Source organism: Scyliorhinus canicula, chromosome 14 (genome assembly GCF_902713615.1).
Source record: "Scyliorhinus canicula chromosome 14, sScyCan1.1, whole genome shotgun sequence".
NCBI lineage: Eukaryota > Metazoa > Chordata > Chondrichthyes > Carcharhiniformes > Scyliorhinidae > Scyliorhinus > Scyliorhinus canicula.
The window spans coordinates 6,134,888-6,154,441 of NC_052159.1; the positions used below are offsets into that span (position 1 = coordinate 6,134,888).

General features: G+C 51.9%; 1 protein-coding gene across 4 annotated transcripts in view; it reads left to right on the top strand.

Moving 5' to 3' along the window:
- Positions 1–19,554, top strand: part of LOC119977259 (arf-GAP with Rho-GAP domain, ANK repeat and PH domain-containing protein 1) — a 259,394-nt gene that overhangs the window by 194,791 nt on the left and 45,049 nt on the right. For all 4 annotated transcript variants that reach the window (XM_038817991.1, XM_038817990.1, XM_038817993.1 and 1 more), the window contains 7 exons: positions 3,313–3,476; positions 6,601–6,816; positions 7,779–7,884; positions 10,420–10,567; positions 13,710–13,796; positions 14,905–14,973; positions 16,611–16,728. In XM_038817991.1, coding sequence (XP_038673919.1) covers positions 3,313–3,476; positions 6,601–6,816; positions 7,779–7,884; positions 10,420–10,567; positions 13,710–13,796; positions 14,905–14,973; positions 16,611–16,728 — 908 coding nt within the window. The remainder of the gene's footprint in view (positions 1–3,312; positions 3,477–6,600; positions 6,817–7,778; positions 7,885–10,419; positions 10,568–13,709; positions 13,797–14,904; positions 14,974–16,610; positions 16,729–19,554) is intronic.

The following is a 19,554-nucleotide window of genomic DNA, read 5'->3' on the forward strand; positions in this document are numbered from 1 at the left end:
GCTGAATATCTTCAAAAAGCTGATTTATCTGGCGTGCTTCAGTTTCTTCCTTGTCCTCAGACAAGACTGCCCTGCTTTAAATATTATTACACTTTTTATCACTGTCGTATTGGGAGTGAAAACTGCCTTTACTTGTGGTCAAGGCAAGGATTGCCAGATCAGACTGCAACTCTCCAAAGCTTTTCAAGATGTCTCTGAATTCCTGAGCTCCAACCAGCAATGGCATCATCAAAAACAAATGACCTCCCCAGTTAAACCACAGTGCACTAGCCCAGACTGAAAAACACGTTCCTCTGGTCAGTTTCATCTCTGGCTCCTAAAAGCTCTCATGCCCCACAAAACAGCCTTTTAAAAGAAAAACATGACCACCGCATTCAAACGCACTACAACCACAGGCTTTTAACCCTTAAACTGTCCCAATATTTAGAATCCAATATTCCTAAAGTCCTCCATTCAGCACAAACAACAATCCATTGGTTCCTGTGATGATTCCCTGCTTCTTGAAATGAAAGGTTTGGACGATGATTCGCTCCCTGGTTACCCCTGGCCTTGCTGACCTGTGTTGGTTCCCAGTCAAGCAGGGGCTGGTTTAGCTCACTCAGCTAAATCTCTGGCTTTTAAAGCAGACCAAGACAGGCCAGCAGCACGGTTCGATTCCCATACCAGCCTCCCCGGACAGGCGCCGGAATGTGGCGACTAGGGGCTTTTCATAGTAACTTCATTGAAGCCTACTCGTGACAATAAGCGATTTTCATTTTTCAACTCAATTTTAAAACATGTAACTTTTGTTCAGAACTCTCCAATGTGCTCACATCCAGCTCTACAACTCTCCAGATTCCATGTGCTCCTCCAATTCTAACCTTTCACATCCCTGACTTTAATCACTGCAGCTTCCTTAGCCGCAAGTATTCCCTCCCTAAACTCCTCCACCTCTCTCTCTCTCTCTTTATGACATTCCTTAACACCTACCTCTTTGATCAAAGGCTTGGATAATAATCTTTATTATCACAAGTAGGCTTACATTGACACTGCAATGAAGTTACTGGGAAAATCCCCTAGTCGCCACATTCCGGCGCCTGTTCGGGTACACAGAGGGAGAATTCAGAATGCCCTAACAAGCACGTCTTTCGGGAGCAGGTCAGCTCCGGAGCTGATTAACAATAATATTGAGCTGAGTAAGGGAAATTGTTCAGGTGAGGGATAGGGCAGGGATGTTGGTGGTGGCTCCGGATCTGATTAACAAGGTTTTTGAGGAATTTTATGAGAGGTTGTACAGGTCAGAGCCACCTGGGGGAGACTGGGAGATGCAGGAATTTCTCGATGGGTTGGAGTACCCGAGGCTAGGGGAGGGGGACAAGGCAAGATTAGAAGGAGCAATAGCGGAGCAGGAGATAAAGGATGCAATTGGGAGGATGCAGTCAGGGAAGGTGGCAAGGCCGGATGAGTTTCCAGTGGAATATTATAAAAAATTCAAGGATAAGCTGGCACCCCTGATGGTGGGGATGTTTGAAGAGGCGATAGGGAAGGGGATGTTGCCACAAACATTGGGGCAGGCATCGATTTCCCTGTTGCTTAAAAAAGATAAGGATCCGACTGAGTGTGGGACCGTGAGGCCCATATCACTTCTGAATGTGTCCGCAAAAATATTGGCGAAGGTACTGGCGGGTAGGCTGGAGGAGTGCCTTCCGAAGGTGATAGGTGAGATCAGACGGGGTTCGTGAGAGGGAGGCAGCTCTTTTCAAACGTTAGGGGGGTATTGAACGTTGTTATGGCATCGGCAGAGGGGAAGGAGACAGAGGTGGTTGTGGCATTGGACGCTGAGAAGGCGTTTGACTGGGTAGAATGGGGGTACCTGATGGCAGTTCTGGAGCGGTTTGGGATTGGACCAAGATTTGTGAATTGGGTAAAGCTACTATATAAGGAGCCGAGGGTGAGTGTCCGCACAAACAACATCAGCTCGAGATACTTTTCTCTCCACCGTGGGACTAGGCAGGGATGGCCTATGTCCCCCCTGCTGTTTGCACCCGCGATTGAGCCGTTGGCCATCGCATTCAGACGTTTGGGGGTATGGAAAGGAATAGTGCGGGGGGGGGGGGGGATAGAGCAAAGGGTGTGCTTATATGCCGATGACTTGCTGTTATATGTGTCGGAACCGAGTGTGTCGATAAGGGAAGTATTGGAGCAGCTTCGAGTGTTTGGGTCTTTCTCGGGGTACAAGCTGAATCTGGACAAGAGTGAGTATTTTGTGGTGTCTCGGCCGGGGGTGGGGGCAGGGGTGGGGGGGGGGCTGCCATTCCGTAGGGCAGGGACTCACTTTAGGTACCTGGGGGTGCAGGTTGCCTTGGGGGGGGGGGGGGGGGGGGGGTCTCCGCAGGTACATAATTTCTTTTTTTAAAAAATATTTTTATTGGCTTATCTCATATTTATAAACAGTTGTTACTTATATACATTAGATTTTTCTTGTCCGAGCTAATTTGCTTTATTTTACAGAGAGGTTTGTTTTGTCCTTCATTTGACTAATTGTCCGTACATTTTGCCACCAATGTTAAGACCTGAGGATGAAGTCCATCAGGAGATGTGTCTGCCACAGCTCCATGTAATGTCACCCCACCCCCCTCCCTCATCCTTACTCTCTAGAGGACCAACACTCATTTTATTGACCCTTAGCCTTTTTCAAAACCCTGAGAAACCCTTGCTATTTGTTTTTTACATTTCCAGCTAGCTTCCTCTCGTACTCCCAATTTCTTTCTCCTGATTAACCTTCTCGATATTCTCTGCTGTTATTTATTGTCTGACCAATCACCTGCCCTCACCTTTGTGCAGTTACGTGCATCAACTTCTTCAGTTCATCACAGTTGCAGCCAATGATGCCGTTTTCGAGGTGCATTCACCGTTGTGATTTCGGAAACCCGGTGGGCAATTTGCGCACAGCAAGATCCCACAAACAGCAATGTGATAATGGAGCAGACAGTCTTGTTTTCTGTGAAGTTGTTTGAGGGATGCGTGTGGCCCGGGGCGCCGGGGAGAATTCTCCTCTTGACGTGGTGACCTTTTGCATCCGTCTGATGGGGCACACGGGGTCTCCGCTCTACCTCTCATCCTGGGATGTAGTTGCTCGGGCAGTTCAGCACTCCCTCAGTACTACGCTACAGTTTTGGCCTTGATTTTTATTTTGTACTCAAGTTCTGGGGTGGGACTCGAACCCAAAAGCTTCTGAATCAGGGGAGGGTGTCGAGCACTAAAGCATGCCTGATGTAAGAATGGTGCATGAGTGTAAATCGCTGTTGTGTTGCGGTCTTATCCTTCCCCCAGGACATTGTACATCCAGGCAGAGAGGAAGCTGGACTTTATCGGATGGAACAGTGCAATTCAGAGAGCGGCTGGAAGCACGGGGAACACTTTATCAGAACAACAGCTGACAGACGAAGATATCCCAGTTGTTGTAGAGCGATGCATCGCGTACATCACCCAGTACGGTGAGTCAGGGAAGCTGGGAGGTCCTGTTGGAGGAACCTCGATGAGGGAGGGACACACAAGCAGCGTCTGTCGTTGGTTTTTGTCCCAGTAAAGAAAGATGTCTCGCCTTTCAGTGAGGAGAGCGTGTGGGGCAATGGGTGGTGACCCCGAACTCTGAGCCTGATGTTTGATTCCCACCTCAGGACTAGATGGCCAGATGGCAGCCAAGCAGGTAGACCATCGATCTGTAAATCCTTCCAAACACAGGCCAATGACTGGCGGTAAGAACTGGTGAGACTCCTGTTCAGCCAGGCTGGAGTGCCCCCCCTCCCCCCCCCCCCCCCCCAAAGCTATAGTCTCTGCCGTCAGACTAGCCACCAGTTCCAGGACCAACAAGCGACAGAAACACTAGCTTTCGGAGCGCAGCTCCTTCCTCAGGTCCTTCCTCAGGTGAAGGAGCAGCGCTCCGAAAGCTCGTGTTTGAAACAAACATAGAACATAGAACATAGTACAGCACAGAACAGGCCCTTCGGCCCTCAATGTTGTGCCGAGCCATGATCACCCTACTCAAACCCACGTATCCACCCTATACCCGTAACCCAACAACCCCCCCCCCCCCTTAACCTTACTTTTTATTAGGACACTACGGGCAATTTAGCATGGCCAATCCACCTAACCCGCACATCTTTGGACTGTGGGAGGAAACCGGAGCACCCGGAGGAAACCCACGCACACAGGGGGAGGACGTGCAGACTCCACACAGACAGTGACCCAGCCGGGAATCGAACCTGGGACCCTGGAGCTGTGAAGCATTTATGCTAACCACCATGCTACCCTGCTGCCCTGTTGGAATTTAACCTGGTGTTGTCAGACTTCTGATTGCGCTCACCCCAGCCCAACTATATGGCGCTGTCAGCTCCTTTTTTAGTCTTTAACACTCCCCTTGTCTAGTGCCCACCCGCTCAGCCCCCTCTTAAACGCTATACAGTCCCTCACATTTCCCCCTCCCTTTAGCTCTGATGAAGAGTCGGACGGACTTGAAAGGTTAACTCTGTTTGTCTCTCCACAGTTGGTGCAAACCTGCCACGTTTCTCCAGCAACTTCTGTTCTTTAATTGGGATTGGGGGAGGTTATTCTGTCCATTGAGCCTGTTCCATTGTTCAGTAAGATATTTGATTGGGCTAGTACCAAAATCTTCTTGTGGGAGGAAGTTCCACATCCCTACGAACCCCGGCCTCCTGAGCACTGTCCTGGTTTTATTCCATTTTTAAAAAATTGTTCATGGGATGTGGGGGTCGGTGTATGTTGCCCATCCCTAACCACCCAATTCATTTTTTCCAATTAAGGGGCAATTTAACGTGGCCAATTCACCTACCCCTGCACATCTTTGGGTTGTGGGGGTGAGACCCACACAGACACGGGGAGAATGTGCAAACTCCACACGGACAGTGACCCAGAGCTGGGATCGAACCTGGGACCTCGGCGCCGTGAGGCTGCAGTGCTAACCCACTGCGCCACCGTGCTGCCCTAGCCCATCCCTAATTGCCCTTCATTTCAGAGAGTCAACCACATTGCTGTGGGTCTGGAGTCACATGTAGGCCAGACCAGGTAAGGACGGGAGATTTCCTTCCCGAAAGGGACATTAGTGACCCAGATGGGTTTTTATAACAATCGGTTTCGATGTGACCATCAATTCACTCGGAACACGATTGGAAGTAAACTGTGGTTTTAATAGTCTTACAACTGAGCCTGCCTGCGACCAGAAGAACTGAGGGCAGGCTCACACGGCTGCAGCACTTTATACTTCCGGTAGTGGGAGGGGCCATGGGCGGAGCAGAGGGTGGAGCCCTGTACAAGCTCCTCATCTCCCCCTATGGGCAGAGCCGCGCAACGGCTCACAGACAGAGCCCACAAGGACACAATACCATACAATACAGTGTGAATTACATTCACCACAGGTTCAAAGGCCACCATCACTGAGACGAGCTTTATATTCCAGATTTTTACTTAATGAATTGGATTTATTTTATTAATTGAACTTAATTTCCACCAGCTGCCGTGTGCCTGGAGCTGGGCCTGTGGATTAATAGCCCCGTGACATTCCCAGCACGCTGCCATCTCCCCAGTTGAACGATCAGAATCCTAGTTAGAGGAAGGTTGAAAAGTTAAACAGGGTGGAAATTGTCACTCTTTTCTATTTTTTAAATAAATTTAGAGTAGCCAATTATTTTTCTTTTCCAATTAAGGGGAAATTTTGCACGGCCAATCCACCTCAACAGCATGGGCGCGATTCTCCGCAAATGCGGAGAGTCGTAAAGGCTGCCGTGAAACTGGCCGTGTTTCACGGCAGCCTTCACGCCCGTTCCCGGGACCCGATTCTCCCCCCCCATCGGGGCTAGGAGCAGGACCCCGGGAATCACGGCGTCGCGGCCTTAACGACCGTCGTTAAGGCCACTAGTCAAGCTGACGCGCGGCTGGCGTCTGTATGACGTCAGCCGCACATGCGCAGGTTGGAGCCGGCTCCAACCCGCGCATGCGCGGCTCCGCATTTCTCCACCGCCGCCCGACAAGATGTGGCGGCTTGATCTTTTCGGGCGGCGGAGGGGAAAGAATGCGTCCCTTTTGGACGCAGGCCCGACGGTCGGTGGGCACCGATCGCGGGCCTGTCCCCTCCCGAGGACAACGGTGGTGCTCCCGCCCCAAACGGGCATCCAGCGCCCGTTTTTACGACGGCAGCGAGCAGGTGTGTTTGCTGCCGTGAAAAAACGGGCGTAAAGGCCCGGCCGCTCAGCCCATCGGCCGCGGAGAATCACCGCTCGCCGTAAAAAATGGCGAGCGGTGATTCGTGACATGGGTCGGGCGAGGGGGGGGGGGGGGAGAATAGCGGGAGGGCGCAAAAAATATCGGGAGGCCCTCCCGCTATTCTCCCAACCGGCGTGGGCAGCGGAGAGTCGTGCCCCACATCTTTGGGTTGTGGGGGTGAAACCCACGCAGACACGGGGAGAATGTGCAAACTTCAGTGACCCAGGGTCGGGATTCGAACCTGGGTCCTCGGCGCCGCAGTCCCAGTGCTAACCACTGCGCCGCGCGCTGCCCTCACTCTTTTCTATTTTTAATCCTCGATTCGGTCTCTCCCCTTTACAGGTCTGACCTCCGAAGGGATTTACCGGAAGAGTGGGCAAAAGTCAAAAACCACGAACTTGCTGGAGATGTTCCTGAAGGACGCTCGCAGTGTCAAGCTGAGGGAAGGAGAGCATCACGTCGATGATGTCTCCAATACCTTGAAACGCTTTTTCAGAGAGAGTATCGGAGAGAGCATCTTCACCGACCAGGCCTACCAAAACTGGTTTCACACCTCGAGTAAGCTGACAACCCGCCTGCTATTCATCCCACGTTGGAGATCTGAACAACAGGGTTGCTTCCCTTAGAATAGAGAACGTTAAGGGAAGATTTGGGAGGGTTTAATGGAGCAAATATGGAGAAACAGTTTCCCAATGACAGGATGGTGACAGACTGAAGGCAATAGGAATCCATAGAATCCCAGTGCAGAAGGAGGCCATTCGGCCCATTGAGTCTGCACCGACTCTCTGAAACAGCACCCTATCTAGGCTCACTCCCCTGCCCTATCTCTGTGACTCCAGCTAACCTGCACATCTTTGGACTGTGGGAGGAAACCGGAGCACCCGGAGGAAACCCACACAGACACGGGGAGAATATGCAAACTCCACGCAGTCACCCAAGACTGGAATTGAACCCTGGTCCCTGATGCAGTGAGGCAGCAGTGCTAGCCACTGTGCCACCGTGCCAAAACCAGACAGGGAGATGAAACATTATCTTACTGCAGTCAGTTGTGATCTGGAACTTGCTGTCCGAAAGGGAGGCGGGAAGCAGGTTCAAGAGTGACTTTCGAAGGGAATTGGATGAAGAATTTGGAAGGGGAACAGTGTGTAGAGCTTCCCCCTGGACAGCTGCAGCGAGTGGGGATCAGAGCTCTTGCTCCCTGGGGATGCACGTGCCCAATGAGGGTGGGTACCGTCCCGCCACCTCCCCTTCCCCCATACCCCCACTAATTGCATCATATAGGATGAGGGAAGCCATTATTGCCCTCTCCCTTGCCGTATCGGACTAACCTCTTGCCTCCCAGTGCGATAGTGACAATCGTGGAAGACGTCATGCCCTATTAGAGAGCTCGGTATCCTGTGAATATTACACTAATTCTCACTGCTCCTCAAAGGCTGAGGTCACAGAGACAAAAACAATAACCTGAATGTTGAAATCATGCTTCAAACGATGTGACTTTATTTAATTTCTCTGTATCTCAGTGATCCCGGAAGAGCGACAGAAGATCCTGCAGTATCAGGCATCCTTTACATGCCTTCCGCAAGTCAACCGTGCAACGCTCAAAGCCTTAATCAATCATCTCTATTGGTAAGACTCCATATTGTTGCTCGTTCTGGGTTCTCATTCTGAGTGCTTAACACTCAATTTGGCTCTCTTTCGTTACTTAACTCTGGAGTCGCCAGGTATCGTTAAGGTACCGCCACAAGTTTCAAGGTTAAGTTCAAAGCAATAAAACCATACACCAATTAGTAAGTTCAAACAACTGAGTTTATTATAATACAATTATAATACTACCCATGCACACGCTAAGAGGATTAAACTATTCCTACCGCTAAATAAACCAATACTTATCTCAAGGGAACTGCCGGATCAGGGGACAAGGCCTCTTGCTCTGCTCTGGTCTGCAGACTTCAGGTTGGTACGGGTTAAAAAGGGGTCGGGAGTGTCTATCTCTGGTAGCGATCGTTGTGAGACTTATTTGCTGGCGGCTGCTGTTCCAAACCTCTCCTCTCTCTTGTTCAAGGTCTTCTTGGTAAAAGCTGGTCGAAATGCTGGTCCAGAGAGGAGGGCTGGTTAAGAAGAACAAACTAAGTTTGCGACCTGTCTTTTATAGGTCCCAGGGATCCGCGCCCCTTTGGGTGGACCCCTTTACCTGCTCGGAATCGATTGGGTCTCTTCCCAATCGATTTGTTTGAATCCCCCCAATACTGAGGCTGTCTCTCGGCTATTGGACGGGCCTTCAGGTACTTTGTTTTCGAATCCTGCTGGTGCCGGGGTGTCTGGTTTCCCATACACTGTTGCAATCACTTCTCTATTTGTGTCCATTGTCCCTGGGATCGTTCCATTACTATGTTAACTATCCCGGAGATTGCCTCATTAGTATGCGGAATGTTTCGGTGCTGTCTGCTCTCTTAGCAGACAGAATACACATTGGCTTGGTGCAGCCTGCTGGTGCTGCAAGCATTGTCCATTTTAACCTGCAAGCTTTGTGTTCCTCCATTTTGTATTTAGGGAATGGCCAACTTTGGTGGCTACAATATCCCACTCCATCGCTGCAAATATATCCACAATAATACCTTGAGAAACGGTGAGGCTGGAAGAGGTGGGATGAGGCATTTTGTCAGAAAGGATAGGGAGAGGCAATATAGATTTACGGACACAATTCTGAAAGTGTGTGCAGGGACGGAGGGACGTACGAGTGAGTGTGCATCGATTTCGGAGAACGCTCGGACACAATGAGCGGTTGGCAAAGCAGATGGGAACCCGGTATTCATAAACAGAGAGATGGAGTACAAAAACGGCCAAGTTCTGCTGAACCTTTATCCTCTGCCTTAGACCCCGACTGGAGCATTGTGTTCAGTCCGAGTCACCACACTTTAGGAAGGGAGTGAGGGTCCTCGAGAGGGCGCAGGGTGTTAAACCCTTGACGGGCAGATGGTGATGCAGGAAACCAAGCCCTAATTTTTCATACCCTTGTTTATTGACAGAATGTAGTTACATTACAAATGTCTACCTCGAACCAACACTTGTGTCCCAGAAGCCTCTCTCTCTCTACTATTTTTAATATAGATAAACCAATGAACATAAATCATTCAGCAAATGGTAAATACCTAAGTTGACATTTTATATTATCGTAACTTTAACAGAAACTAACGAAATGAAAAAAAAAGTTGCTTATTGTCACGAGTAGGCTTCAATGAAGTTACTGTGAAAAGCCCCTAGTCGCCACATTCCGGCGCCTGTCCGGGGAGGCTGGTACGGGAATTGAACCATGCTGCTGGCCTGCCTGGGTCTGCTTTAAAAGCCAGCGATTTAGCCGAGTGAGCTAAACCAGCCCCTTTATCGGATTAAACCGTCACTTTGTGGGGTGGGGCGGGGCGGGGGGGGGGGGGGGGGGTGATGCATGCCAGCCCCTGTGGCGCCCACGGGTCACGGAAACCCTCAAGGGGCTTCCAGCAGACAGCACATGGAGTCTCTCTTTGTTCTCTTTTGAGTAAACTAAGAAGAATTAAACAAACTGACAACAGTTAAATGAGGGAATCTCATCCTATAAGGATTTTGGAGGTTAATTACCGGGCGTCTTTCAGTCATGTGACCAGTCCTTCCATGGTGAACAAAGCTTGGAGTGGAACTTAGACCCGGATCATCCAGCTCACAGGCAGGAGGGTTGCCAACTGTGCCAGTCGAGCGGGCGTCTATGTGCTTTTCTGAAGACCAATATGTCAGCAAGGCGAATGAACAATTGAGAGGGGATGAGGGCCCCTGACGGGGCACTGTGACTGAAACAAAACGTTAAAGGAATCTTGCGTAATTAAATAAAAATGACGTTCCCGGAGGTGGTGATGTACCCCAGCCCGTGTGGAGCCCACCGCTCACAGAAAGCCTCACAGGTACCAGGGGAGATCGCGTGCTCCCTCTCCAGGGCTAGTCGCGGTGGAGGGGCTGGCAATCTGGTCAGGTCACCCTCCTCGACTGCCCGCTGCCCGGGCTTGTTAATGGCCACCTTGGCTAGGCCCCCCCCCCCCCCCCCCCCCGGTTCGAGTGTGAGAAAAGGTCCTTGAAGATTGTTGCAGCGTTTTGTGGAATGGGTTTAATGACTGGATTTTTTTTTTGTGTGCTCAGTGTTCAGAGGCTTTCTGACAAGAATCAGATGACCATGCACAATCTGGCCATTGTGTTTGGTCCCACACTCTTCCAGACTGATGGACAGGACAATAAGGCCGGTCGTGTGGTGGAGGACCTCATCAATCATTTCATTGACCTCTTCAATGTAAGTTACACACAAGGAGATCTCCCGCTTTAATTTATCCCCATTTACCCCCCCCCCCCCCCCCCCCCCCGACACCCCTCTGCCGGTCCCCTCCCCCAGGCCCCAGGAGGTCTTGCCCTGTGTCTGGGAGAGGACGTATTCTCTCCCTATTGCAGTCCTCCCATCAGGAAAGCTCCAGCTTTTGCCAGGAGACTCCTGCACATCTGCCATAAACACGACACCACCCGCAGCCGGCATTTCTCCATTTTCTCAGCTCAGATCCCCGGGGGGGGGAGGGTGGGCGTGTAGCACAGTGGTTAGCACCGGTGCATCACAGCTCCAGGGTCCCAGGTTCGATTCCCGGCTTGGGTGACTGTGCGGAGTCTGCACGTTCTCCCCGTGTGTGCGTGGGTTTCCTCCGGGTGCTCCGGTTTCCTCCCACAGTCCAAAGATGTGCAGGTTAGGTGGATTGGCCATGATAAATTGCCCCTTAGTGTCCAAAAAGTTTGGGTTCGGTCACTGGGTTACGGGGATAGGGTGGAGGTGTGGGTTTAAGTGGGGTGCTCTTTCCAAGGGCCGGTGCAGACTCGATGGGCCGAATGGCCTCCTTCTGCACTGTCAATTCTATAACCAAGTGAGCGGCTGATCACATCGGTGCTGACCTGGGCCAAGGGTTTCCTCATTCAACCACAATGCTGCTGTGGGAGCCAAGGAGGACATAAGAACATAAGCAGGAGTCGGCCACCTGGCCCCTCGAGCCTGCTCCGCCATTCAGTGAGATCATGGCTGATCTTTCGTGGACTCAGCTCCACTTTCCAGCCCAAACACCATAACCCTTAATCCCTTTATTCTTCAAAAAACTATCTATCTTTATCTTAAAAACATTTAATGAAGGAGCCTCAACTGCTTCACTGGGCAAGGAATTCCATAGATTCACAACCCTTTGGGTGAAGAAGTTCCTCCTAAACCCAGTCCTAAATCTACTTCCCCTTATTTTGAGGCTATGTCCCCTAGTTCTGCTGTCACCCGCCAGTGGAAACAACCTGCCCGCATCTATCCTATCTATTCTCTTCATAATTTTATATGTTTCTATAAGATCCCCCCTCATCCTTCTAAATTCCAACGCATACAGTCCCAGTCTACTCAACCTCTCTGTGACATTAGCCAAAGGGATTAGCTGTGATGCAACCAGAAGTCAAATAGTTTGTCAACAGTGATGTCCACACCCGTGGCGGCAGGTAAGCCCCACTCTAGCCCAATTAAGTAATTAGTCACGATGCCAAATGATTTGAAAGGTGAAGTGGCTGGAGAAGAGAGAAGTAAAGCTCCTGGGCTAAACCGATGGAGAAGGGGAAATGGGACCGACTGGATTACTCTACAGAGAGCCACCATGGACTCGTTGACCAAATGGCCTCTCCTACGCATAGTGAGTCCGTGACCCTGCAGCCCAGTTTTTCAATCTGACTGAAATTAAAAGATGCCAGGGATTGAACTGAGTGAGGCCTATTTAGTCCAGCACAGCCAGGGTTGCCAACCCTCAGGACTGACCTGCAGCCTACGGGAATTGCAGGCCAATCTCCGGAGGTCGCTGCTGCGCAAACCCCGGAGAAAAACCATCAGGAGGATAAATAAGCTTTGTGCTTTGCCATTTACTTCGAACCCATTGCTCTTCACCAGGGATGAAGAGGCCGCTGGGCTGATGGTCAAACGTCATCCAGTTGAGCAATGAGTCTTTTTGCTTTCCAATTGTACACCAATCGGGAGGCCATACGGCACCAGGACGGACTTGTTGGCTGGGGTATGGGGGCAGGTCATGTGATGAAACCACCCAATCAGCCGAGATCCTATCAAATAGCGGAGCAGGCTCGAGGGGCCGAATGGCCCACTCCTGTCCTTAATTCGTATATTCAAAACCGAGATTGATGGATATTTCTTGGGTCAGAGTATTAATGGTTCGGCATCCGTATGGAGCTGAGACTCGGATCAGTCATGGTCTAACTCGATAGTATTTACAGCTCGGGAAGGGGTGATTTAGACCGACAGATCCATACTTCACCTGCTAACAATGGCGTCCTGTTCTCCCAACCACCGAATCTCCCCAAGCCCAACTCACTGAGGGGATCCTCATACCCCCCTCCCCCACCCCTCCCCGACATCCGCGCAGGGCACCCCCGGGGCTGATTCCTGTCGCGCATAAAATGTCAGCTTGACAATGCCAGCCGGGCACCCTGGTAGTGTCCCTTCTACCTGGCTATGCCAAGGTGCCCATGTTGCACCAACAGTTTCAGGGTGCCACCCTGCCCAGACGGCAAGCACCTGGGCTCCTCCAATCTCCTGGGAGACCCCCACGAGTGCCATTCCGTCCCCGTTCGTGGAGACCGGCACTGAATTACGCTCACCTGAGGTCACCAAGGTGAGGGGTTAGATCCCACGCCGGGGTTAGATCTCGGGAAGGCCCATCAGAGTGAGTCTCGCTGGCTCACTCTAATGGGTAGATTGGCCAGAAAGTGATTCCGCCCACAATGGGCGGGTTTCACATCGCGACGTCTCGCATGGTCATGTTAGATCACGTGAGGCGTGGCGAGCCGGTTTGTTCCCGGAAGAGGAATTACCCGGCATCTACCCGGCGCAACGCGGCCCGTAGATCTCGCCCACGGTCACTGTTTCCCAGGGGATCTTTTACTCTGAGATCGTTTGTTACATCTGTCTGATTACCAGATCCAAAACAGCCTGTTCCCTGGCTGGTCCACAACTTGTTGTTCTGGGAAACTGTCCCGAATACACTCTGTGAATTCTTCCTCATGGCTACCTCTGCCAATTTGATTTTCCCAATCCACATGAAGATTAAAGTCACCCATGATTAACGGACTGCCTTTTTTACATGTCCTATTTTCCGCACCCTCATTATCTCCTGAAGGTCAGTCAATGAATGTGTTTAAAGCAGAGATTGATAGGTTTCTGATTAACAATAATGTAAAAGGTTACGGGGATAGTGAGTGGAAAGTCCAGTCAGCTGTAATCGTACTAAATGGCGGATCAGGCTCGATGGGCCTCCTCCTGCTCCTGTGTTCAAATGAATTGGAAATGACGTTGGGGTAACCTTGACCAGGTGTAAGTGGTGTCGAGGCGAACACGTTTAAACCTTCTTTCTCTGACTGCACAGATCGATGAACAACAACTTAAGAAGCAGTTGGATGAAATTGTCAGCATCATCAAACTGCGGGATGTGTGTCTGATGCAGTCAAGCCAGGTAGGCTGTCATTATTCCGGTTTGAGGGAGACCTAGGTCAAAATAAGCTTTTTATCTGAGGACCATTTTTTGACATTTTCCTGAGGGCCATTTTAAAATGATTTTCATTCTTTTACGTGTTGTGGGCACCGCCGGCTAGGCCAGCATTTATTACCCATCCCTAATGGCCCCTGAGAAGATGGTGGTGAGCTTCCACCACGGACGCACCGGGTCGGCCGAGTGTACCATCTACAAACTGCACTGCAGGAACTCACCAAGATTCCTTAGACAGCACCTTCCAAACCCATAACCATTTAGAAGGACAAGGGCAGCAGATACCTGTCATAATATACACACAGGTATATGATGGTGCGCAGACAGGCAGTGATTGACACACAGGATGACCAATGAACACAGAACACAGCAGCCAATCAGCAGACAGGACACGCCCACTATAAAGCCAGAGGGCACCAGTTTTCCCGCTCTCTCGGGATGCAGCCTCTGAGACAGTCAGAGCCTGTGAGCAACAACTAGAACATCCACCATGTGGTAGTAAGATAGTCTGGTTAGGTTAGCCTCAGGTCTCCATAGTCAACATAGTGTCAACCCACAGTTAAAGTATGTATGATAGTTAAGAGTTCAATAAAATAGAGTTGCATTTCTTCAAGTGTTGGAAGCCTGTCTCTCTCACTGCTGCAGTAAATGCAGTCCTTGCAGACCCAGCTTACCCAACACATCCATACCTGGGAACCCCATCACCTGGAGGTTCCCCTCCTAGTCACTCACCACCCTGACTTGGAAATATATTGGCCGTTCCTTCACTGTCGCTGGGGCAACATTCTGTAATTCCCTCCCTAACAGCACAGTGGGTGTACCTACACCTCAAGGATTGCAGCGGTTCAATAAGGGAGCTCACCACCACCTTGCCAAGGGCAATTAGGGATGGGCAATAAATGCTGGCCTAGCCAGCGAAGCCCACATCATACGAATGATTAGAGAATGGTAAAGTGCACAGGGCTGGTGTTCTGGATGTCAAACACAGTTGTAAAATTGATGGGACTGAGTCTTAAACTGGTTGGGATTGATTACCGATGCCCCTCTGAGTAACTCTCTCTGCTCTCTCGTGCAGAATGCTGGTGACTTTATCTGTACTGTGTACTTGGAGGAGAAGAAACCGGAATGTGAGTTGAGTTTGAAGGTGAGTTGGGAAGAAATGGTTCACCTGGTTGATCAGCTCCTCCAATGGGGTTCTGTGATGTTGGGACGGGTTCTCTGGTTTCCCCACCGCGTGTTTCTCAGCGGCACGCTGTCCAGTGGCGGCCAGTAGCTGCCACCCCCCCCCCAACACACCGCTGGGGAACCCACTGGCCGGGGGGGGGGGTGCTGCCGACGGGATGTGAATCGTAACGGATGGAGAACCCTGGTCACGAGGTGTGAAGGGACTGATGTGTCCTTTGTCCATCTGTCTGCCCGTCTCCCTGAGCTGCCCTCCTGCATTCCCACACTGAAACCGAGCAGCTACGGGGCTGGACACTCACAAATTGCTCCAATTACGATAATGTGTGTGCATCCACACACGCACAAATATAACGGTCCCCTGCACTGAAATGAACAAACCCTTTGTGACAATAAAGGTTCAGAGGGATCATTATCTCCCGTGTAGCGTTTGAATTCATTTTATATTTTTTATAATCCTTATTGTCACCAGTAGGCTTACATTAACATTGCAATGAAGTTACTGTGAAAAGCCCCTAGTCGCCACATTCCGGCGCCTGTTCGGGTACACAGAGGGAGAATTCAGAATGTCCAATTCACCTAACAGCACGTCTTTCGGGACTTGTGGGAGGAAACCGGAGGAAACCCACGCAGACACGGGGAGAACGTGCAGACTCCGCACAGACAGTGAGCCAAGCCGGGAATCGAACCCGGGACCCGAACCCGGGACCCTGGTGCTGTGAAGCAACAGTGCTAACCACTGCTGCCGTCCCGCCCATTCACCTGGGTTTAAACATACCTGATTTACACTTTCACTTGTTTCCAGGTGGTTGTGTCACGCACGTTGACATTGAGTTTTTAAATTCTACCTCATTCAGGGTCACCAATTCTGATTGGATAGATCCCTGTTGTTATTGTCACACACTCCTCCCATTGGGCCGTCCACCATGGCGCCTGCTTTACCCCAACCAATCGGAGTGAATAGTCTTCCTTATCTGATTGGATGGTTCTTGACGGTTTTGGTTGTTCTAAAATCACCAAGAGAAATGGCAGACGGATAATTATCCAATCAGGGCGTGAGGGGCCTCCTAGCGTTCTGATTGGTGGAGGGGGTGGTGGGATGGGATTCAGGAGACAGCAATATCAGGCGATCAGGCGCAGGAATCTGGGGGCAAGGCGACGACCGGCCCTGTGATGAAACCTCCAGAAATACCAACCCCAACCAGGCTGGGTGGCCCAAGGGTCGACTTTATCCCCATTGGTCGGCGGGGTGATTGGAACCTGGGTTCGGTGAGCCAATCCCCCGGCCCCCTTGAGTGACAGGGCTGGATTGTCCCCTGCCCCAGCTGCTCCGGCCCCCACACCAGGAGAGGGTGGTCCGGGAGCTTGGGGGGTGGGGGAGGGGAGGAATGGATGGTTGGGGGAGGAATGGAGGAGGGGAGATGGGAATGGTAGAGGGTGGGGGGGGGGGGGGGTGGACTGGGGGAAGGGGCTGTTGGGATATGGATTGGGGGGGGGGGGTTGAAATTGACTCCACGATGACGTGTATGGTGTTTGTGTTCAGTCCCGTTTACCTGTCTGATTATCTCGTCCCCCCCCCCCGCCACCGCCCACCTTTAGGTCCCAGCGACCATGACGGCTCAGGAATTGTCCGATGAAATTCTCTATCTGCGCAAACTGATTACCAAGGAGAAGGACAATTGGTGCTGCTTTGAGGTGATCGAGAGAGAGGAAATGGGTGAGTTCCGTTCCCACACTTGCCGGCCTCTGCAATGGGCATGCGTCCCGTCTCCTGGGCACATTCTTCCCGGGTATCTCCTGCAGACCTGCTCACATACCTGATCCACATTGTGAACTGAGGAATAACTCCCTCCGCCAAGCCAGCTTTTTAAAAAAAAGTCTTGGACATGCTTTCCCTTTTCAATCTGTCCCCTTTCAGCAACCCCTTGCCCCGGCTCCCCTCAAATCTCTTGCTTCTCTTTCCACAGTTGAGTTTTTATTATACCTGATTTTTAGGGCTTGCAAGGACTTATCAGATGGCACCAGTACCAGTGGGAACCTGCTGGGGGCGATGTTGGACCAATATATTGGAACAGGGCACAGCAGCAGTGAATGAGCGGGTACTGCAGGGAGTGCTGGAGATAGGACAACACTGTGTAGACCAGCGATGAGCAACATCGGCTAGAGAGTGGGCCTCATGAGTGACCCTCCCTCATCTCAGGGGGCCGCAGGATTGAAATTGGCTTGTTCACTAACCATGGCCAAATGAATAAGATTAATTACGTTTAATACAAGCTGAATATTTCATAACAAGTTATAGAAAATGCTTAATCATTTATATATTAATGGAAATATCATCAACTTCAAATGGTAAAAACAAAAGAAATATTGGGCGCAGAGGGAGCGCACAGCTCTCACAGTCAATGTTGTGAGCAATCAGCTCGTACCCCGCTTCACTCGCCCTCACTTCACTCGCCCTCGCTTCACTCGCCCTCGCTTCACTCGCCCTCGCTTCACTCGCCCTCGCTTCACTCGCCCTCGCTTCACTCGCCTTTGCTTCACTCGCCCTCGCTTCACTCGCCCTCGCTTCACTCGCCCTCGCTTCACTCGCCCTCGCTTCACTACCCTTCGCTTCACTCGCCCTCGCTTCACTCGCCTTTGCTTCACTCGCCCTCGATTCACTGACCTTCGCTTCACTCGCCCTCGCTTCACTCGCTTTTGCTTCACTCGCCCTCGCCTTCGCTTCACTCGCCTTCGCTTCTCTCGCCCTCGCTTCTCTCGCCCTCGCTTCACTCACCTTTGCTTCACTCGCCCTCACTTCACTCGCCCTCACTTCACTCACCCTCGCTTCACTCACCTTTGCTTCACTCGCCCTCGCTTCACTCACCTTCGCTTCACTTGCCGTCTCTTCACACGCCTTTGCTTCACTCGCCCTCACTTCACTCACCTTTGCTTCACTCGCCCTCGCTTCACTCGCCCTCGCTTCACTCGCCCTCGCTTCAGTCGCCCTCGCTTCACTCGCCCTCGTTTCACTCGCCCTTGCTTCACTCGCCTTTGCTTCACTCGCCCTCGCTTCACTCGCCTTCGCTTCACTCGCCTTCGCTTCACTCGCCTTCGCTTCACTCGCCTTCGCTTCACTCGCCCTCGCTTCGGTCACCCTCGCTTCACTCACCTTTGCTTCACTCGCCCTCGCTTCACTCGCCTTCGCTTCCCTTGCTGTCTCTTCACTCGCCTTTGCTTCACTCGCCCTCGCTTCACTCACCTTTGCTTCACTCGCCCTCGCTTCACTCGCCCTCGCTTCACTCGCCTTCGCTTCACTTGCTGTCTCTTCACTCGCCTTTGCTTCACTCGCCCTCGCTTCACTCACCTTTGCTTCACTCGCCCTCGCTTCACTCGCCCTCACTTCACTCACCCTCGCTTCACTCGCCCTCGCTTCACTCGCCTTCGCTTCACTTGCCGTCTCTTCACTCGTCTTTGCTTCACTCGCCCTCACTTCACTCACCTTTGCTTCATTCGCCCTCGCTTCACTCGCCCTCGCTTCACTCGCCCTCGCTTCACTCACCCTCGCTTCACTCACCTTTGCTTCACTCACCTTTGCTTCACTCCCTCGCTTCACTCGCCCTCGCTTCACTCGACCTCGCTTCACTCGCCTTCGCTTCACTCGCCCTCGCTTCACTCGCCCTCGCTTCACCCGCCCTCGCTTCACCCGCCCTCGCTTCACTCGCCCTCGCTTCACTCGCCTTTGCTTCACTCGCCTTCGCTTCACTTGCCGTCTCTTCACTCGCCTTCGCTTCACTTGCCGTCTCTTCACTCGCCTTTGCTTCACTCACCTTTGCTTCACTCGCCCTCACTTCACTCGCCCTCGCTTCACTCGCCCTCGCTTCACTCGCCCTCGCTTCACTCACCTTTGCTTCACTCGCCCTCGCTTCACTCGCCCTCGCTTCACTCGCCCTCGCTTCACTCGCCTTCGCTTCACTTGCCGTCTCTTCACTCACCTTTGCTTCACTCGCCCTCACTTCACTCACCTTTGCTTCACTCGCCCTCACTTCACTCGCCCTCCCTTCACTCGCCCTCACTTCACTCGCCCTCACTTCACTCGCCCTCGCTTCATTCACCCTCGCTTCACTCACCTTTGCTTCACTCACCTTTGCTTCACTCGCCCTCGCTTCACTCGCCCTCGCTTCACTCGCCTTTGCTTCACTCGCCCTCGCTTCACTCGCCCTCGCTTCACTCACCTTTGCTTCACTCGCCCTCGCTTCACTCGCCCTCGCTTCACTCACCTTTGCTTCACTCCCTCGCTTCACTCGCCCTTGCTTCACTCGCCCTTGCTTCACTCGCCCTTGCTTCACTCGCCCTCGCTTCACTCGCCCTCGCTTCACTCGCCCTCGCTTCACTCACCTTTGCTTCACTCACCTTTGCTTCACTCCCTCGCTTCACTGGCCCTCGCTTCACTCGCCCTCGCTTCACTCGCCCTCGCTTCACTCGCCCTCGCTTCACTCGCCCTCGCTTCACTCGCCATCGCTTCAGTCGCCCTCGCTTCACTCGCCCTCGCTTCACTCGCCCT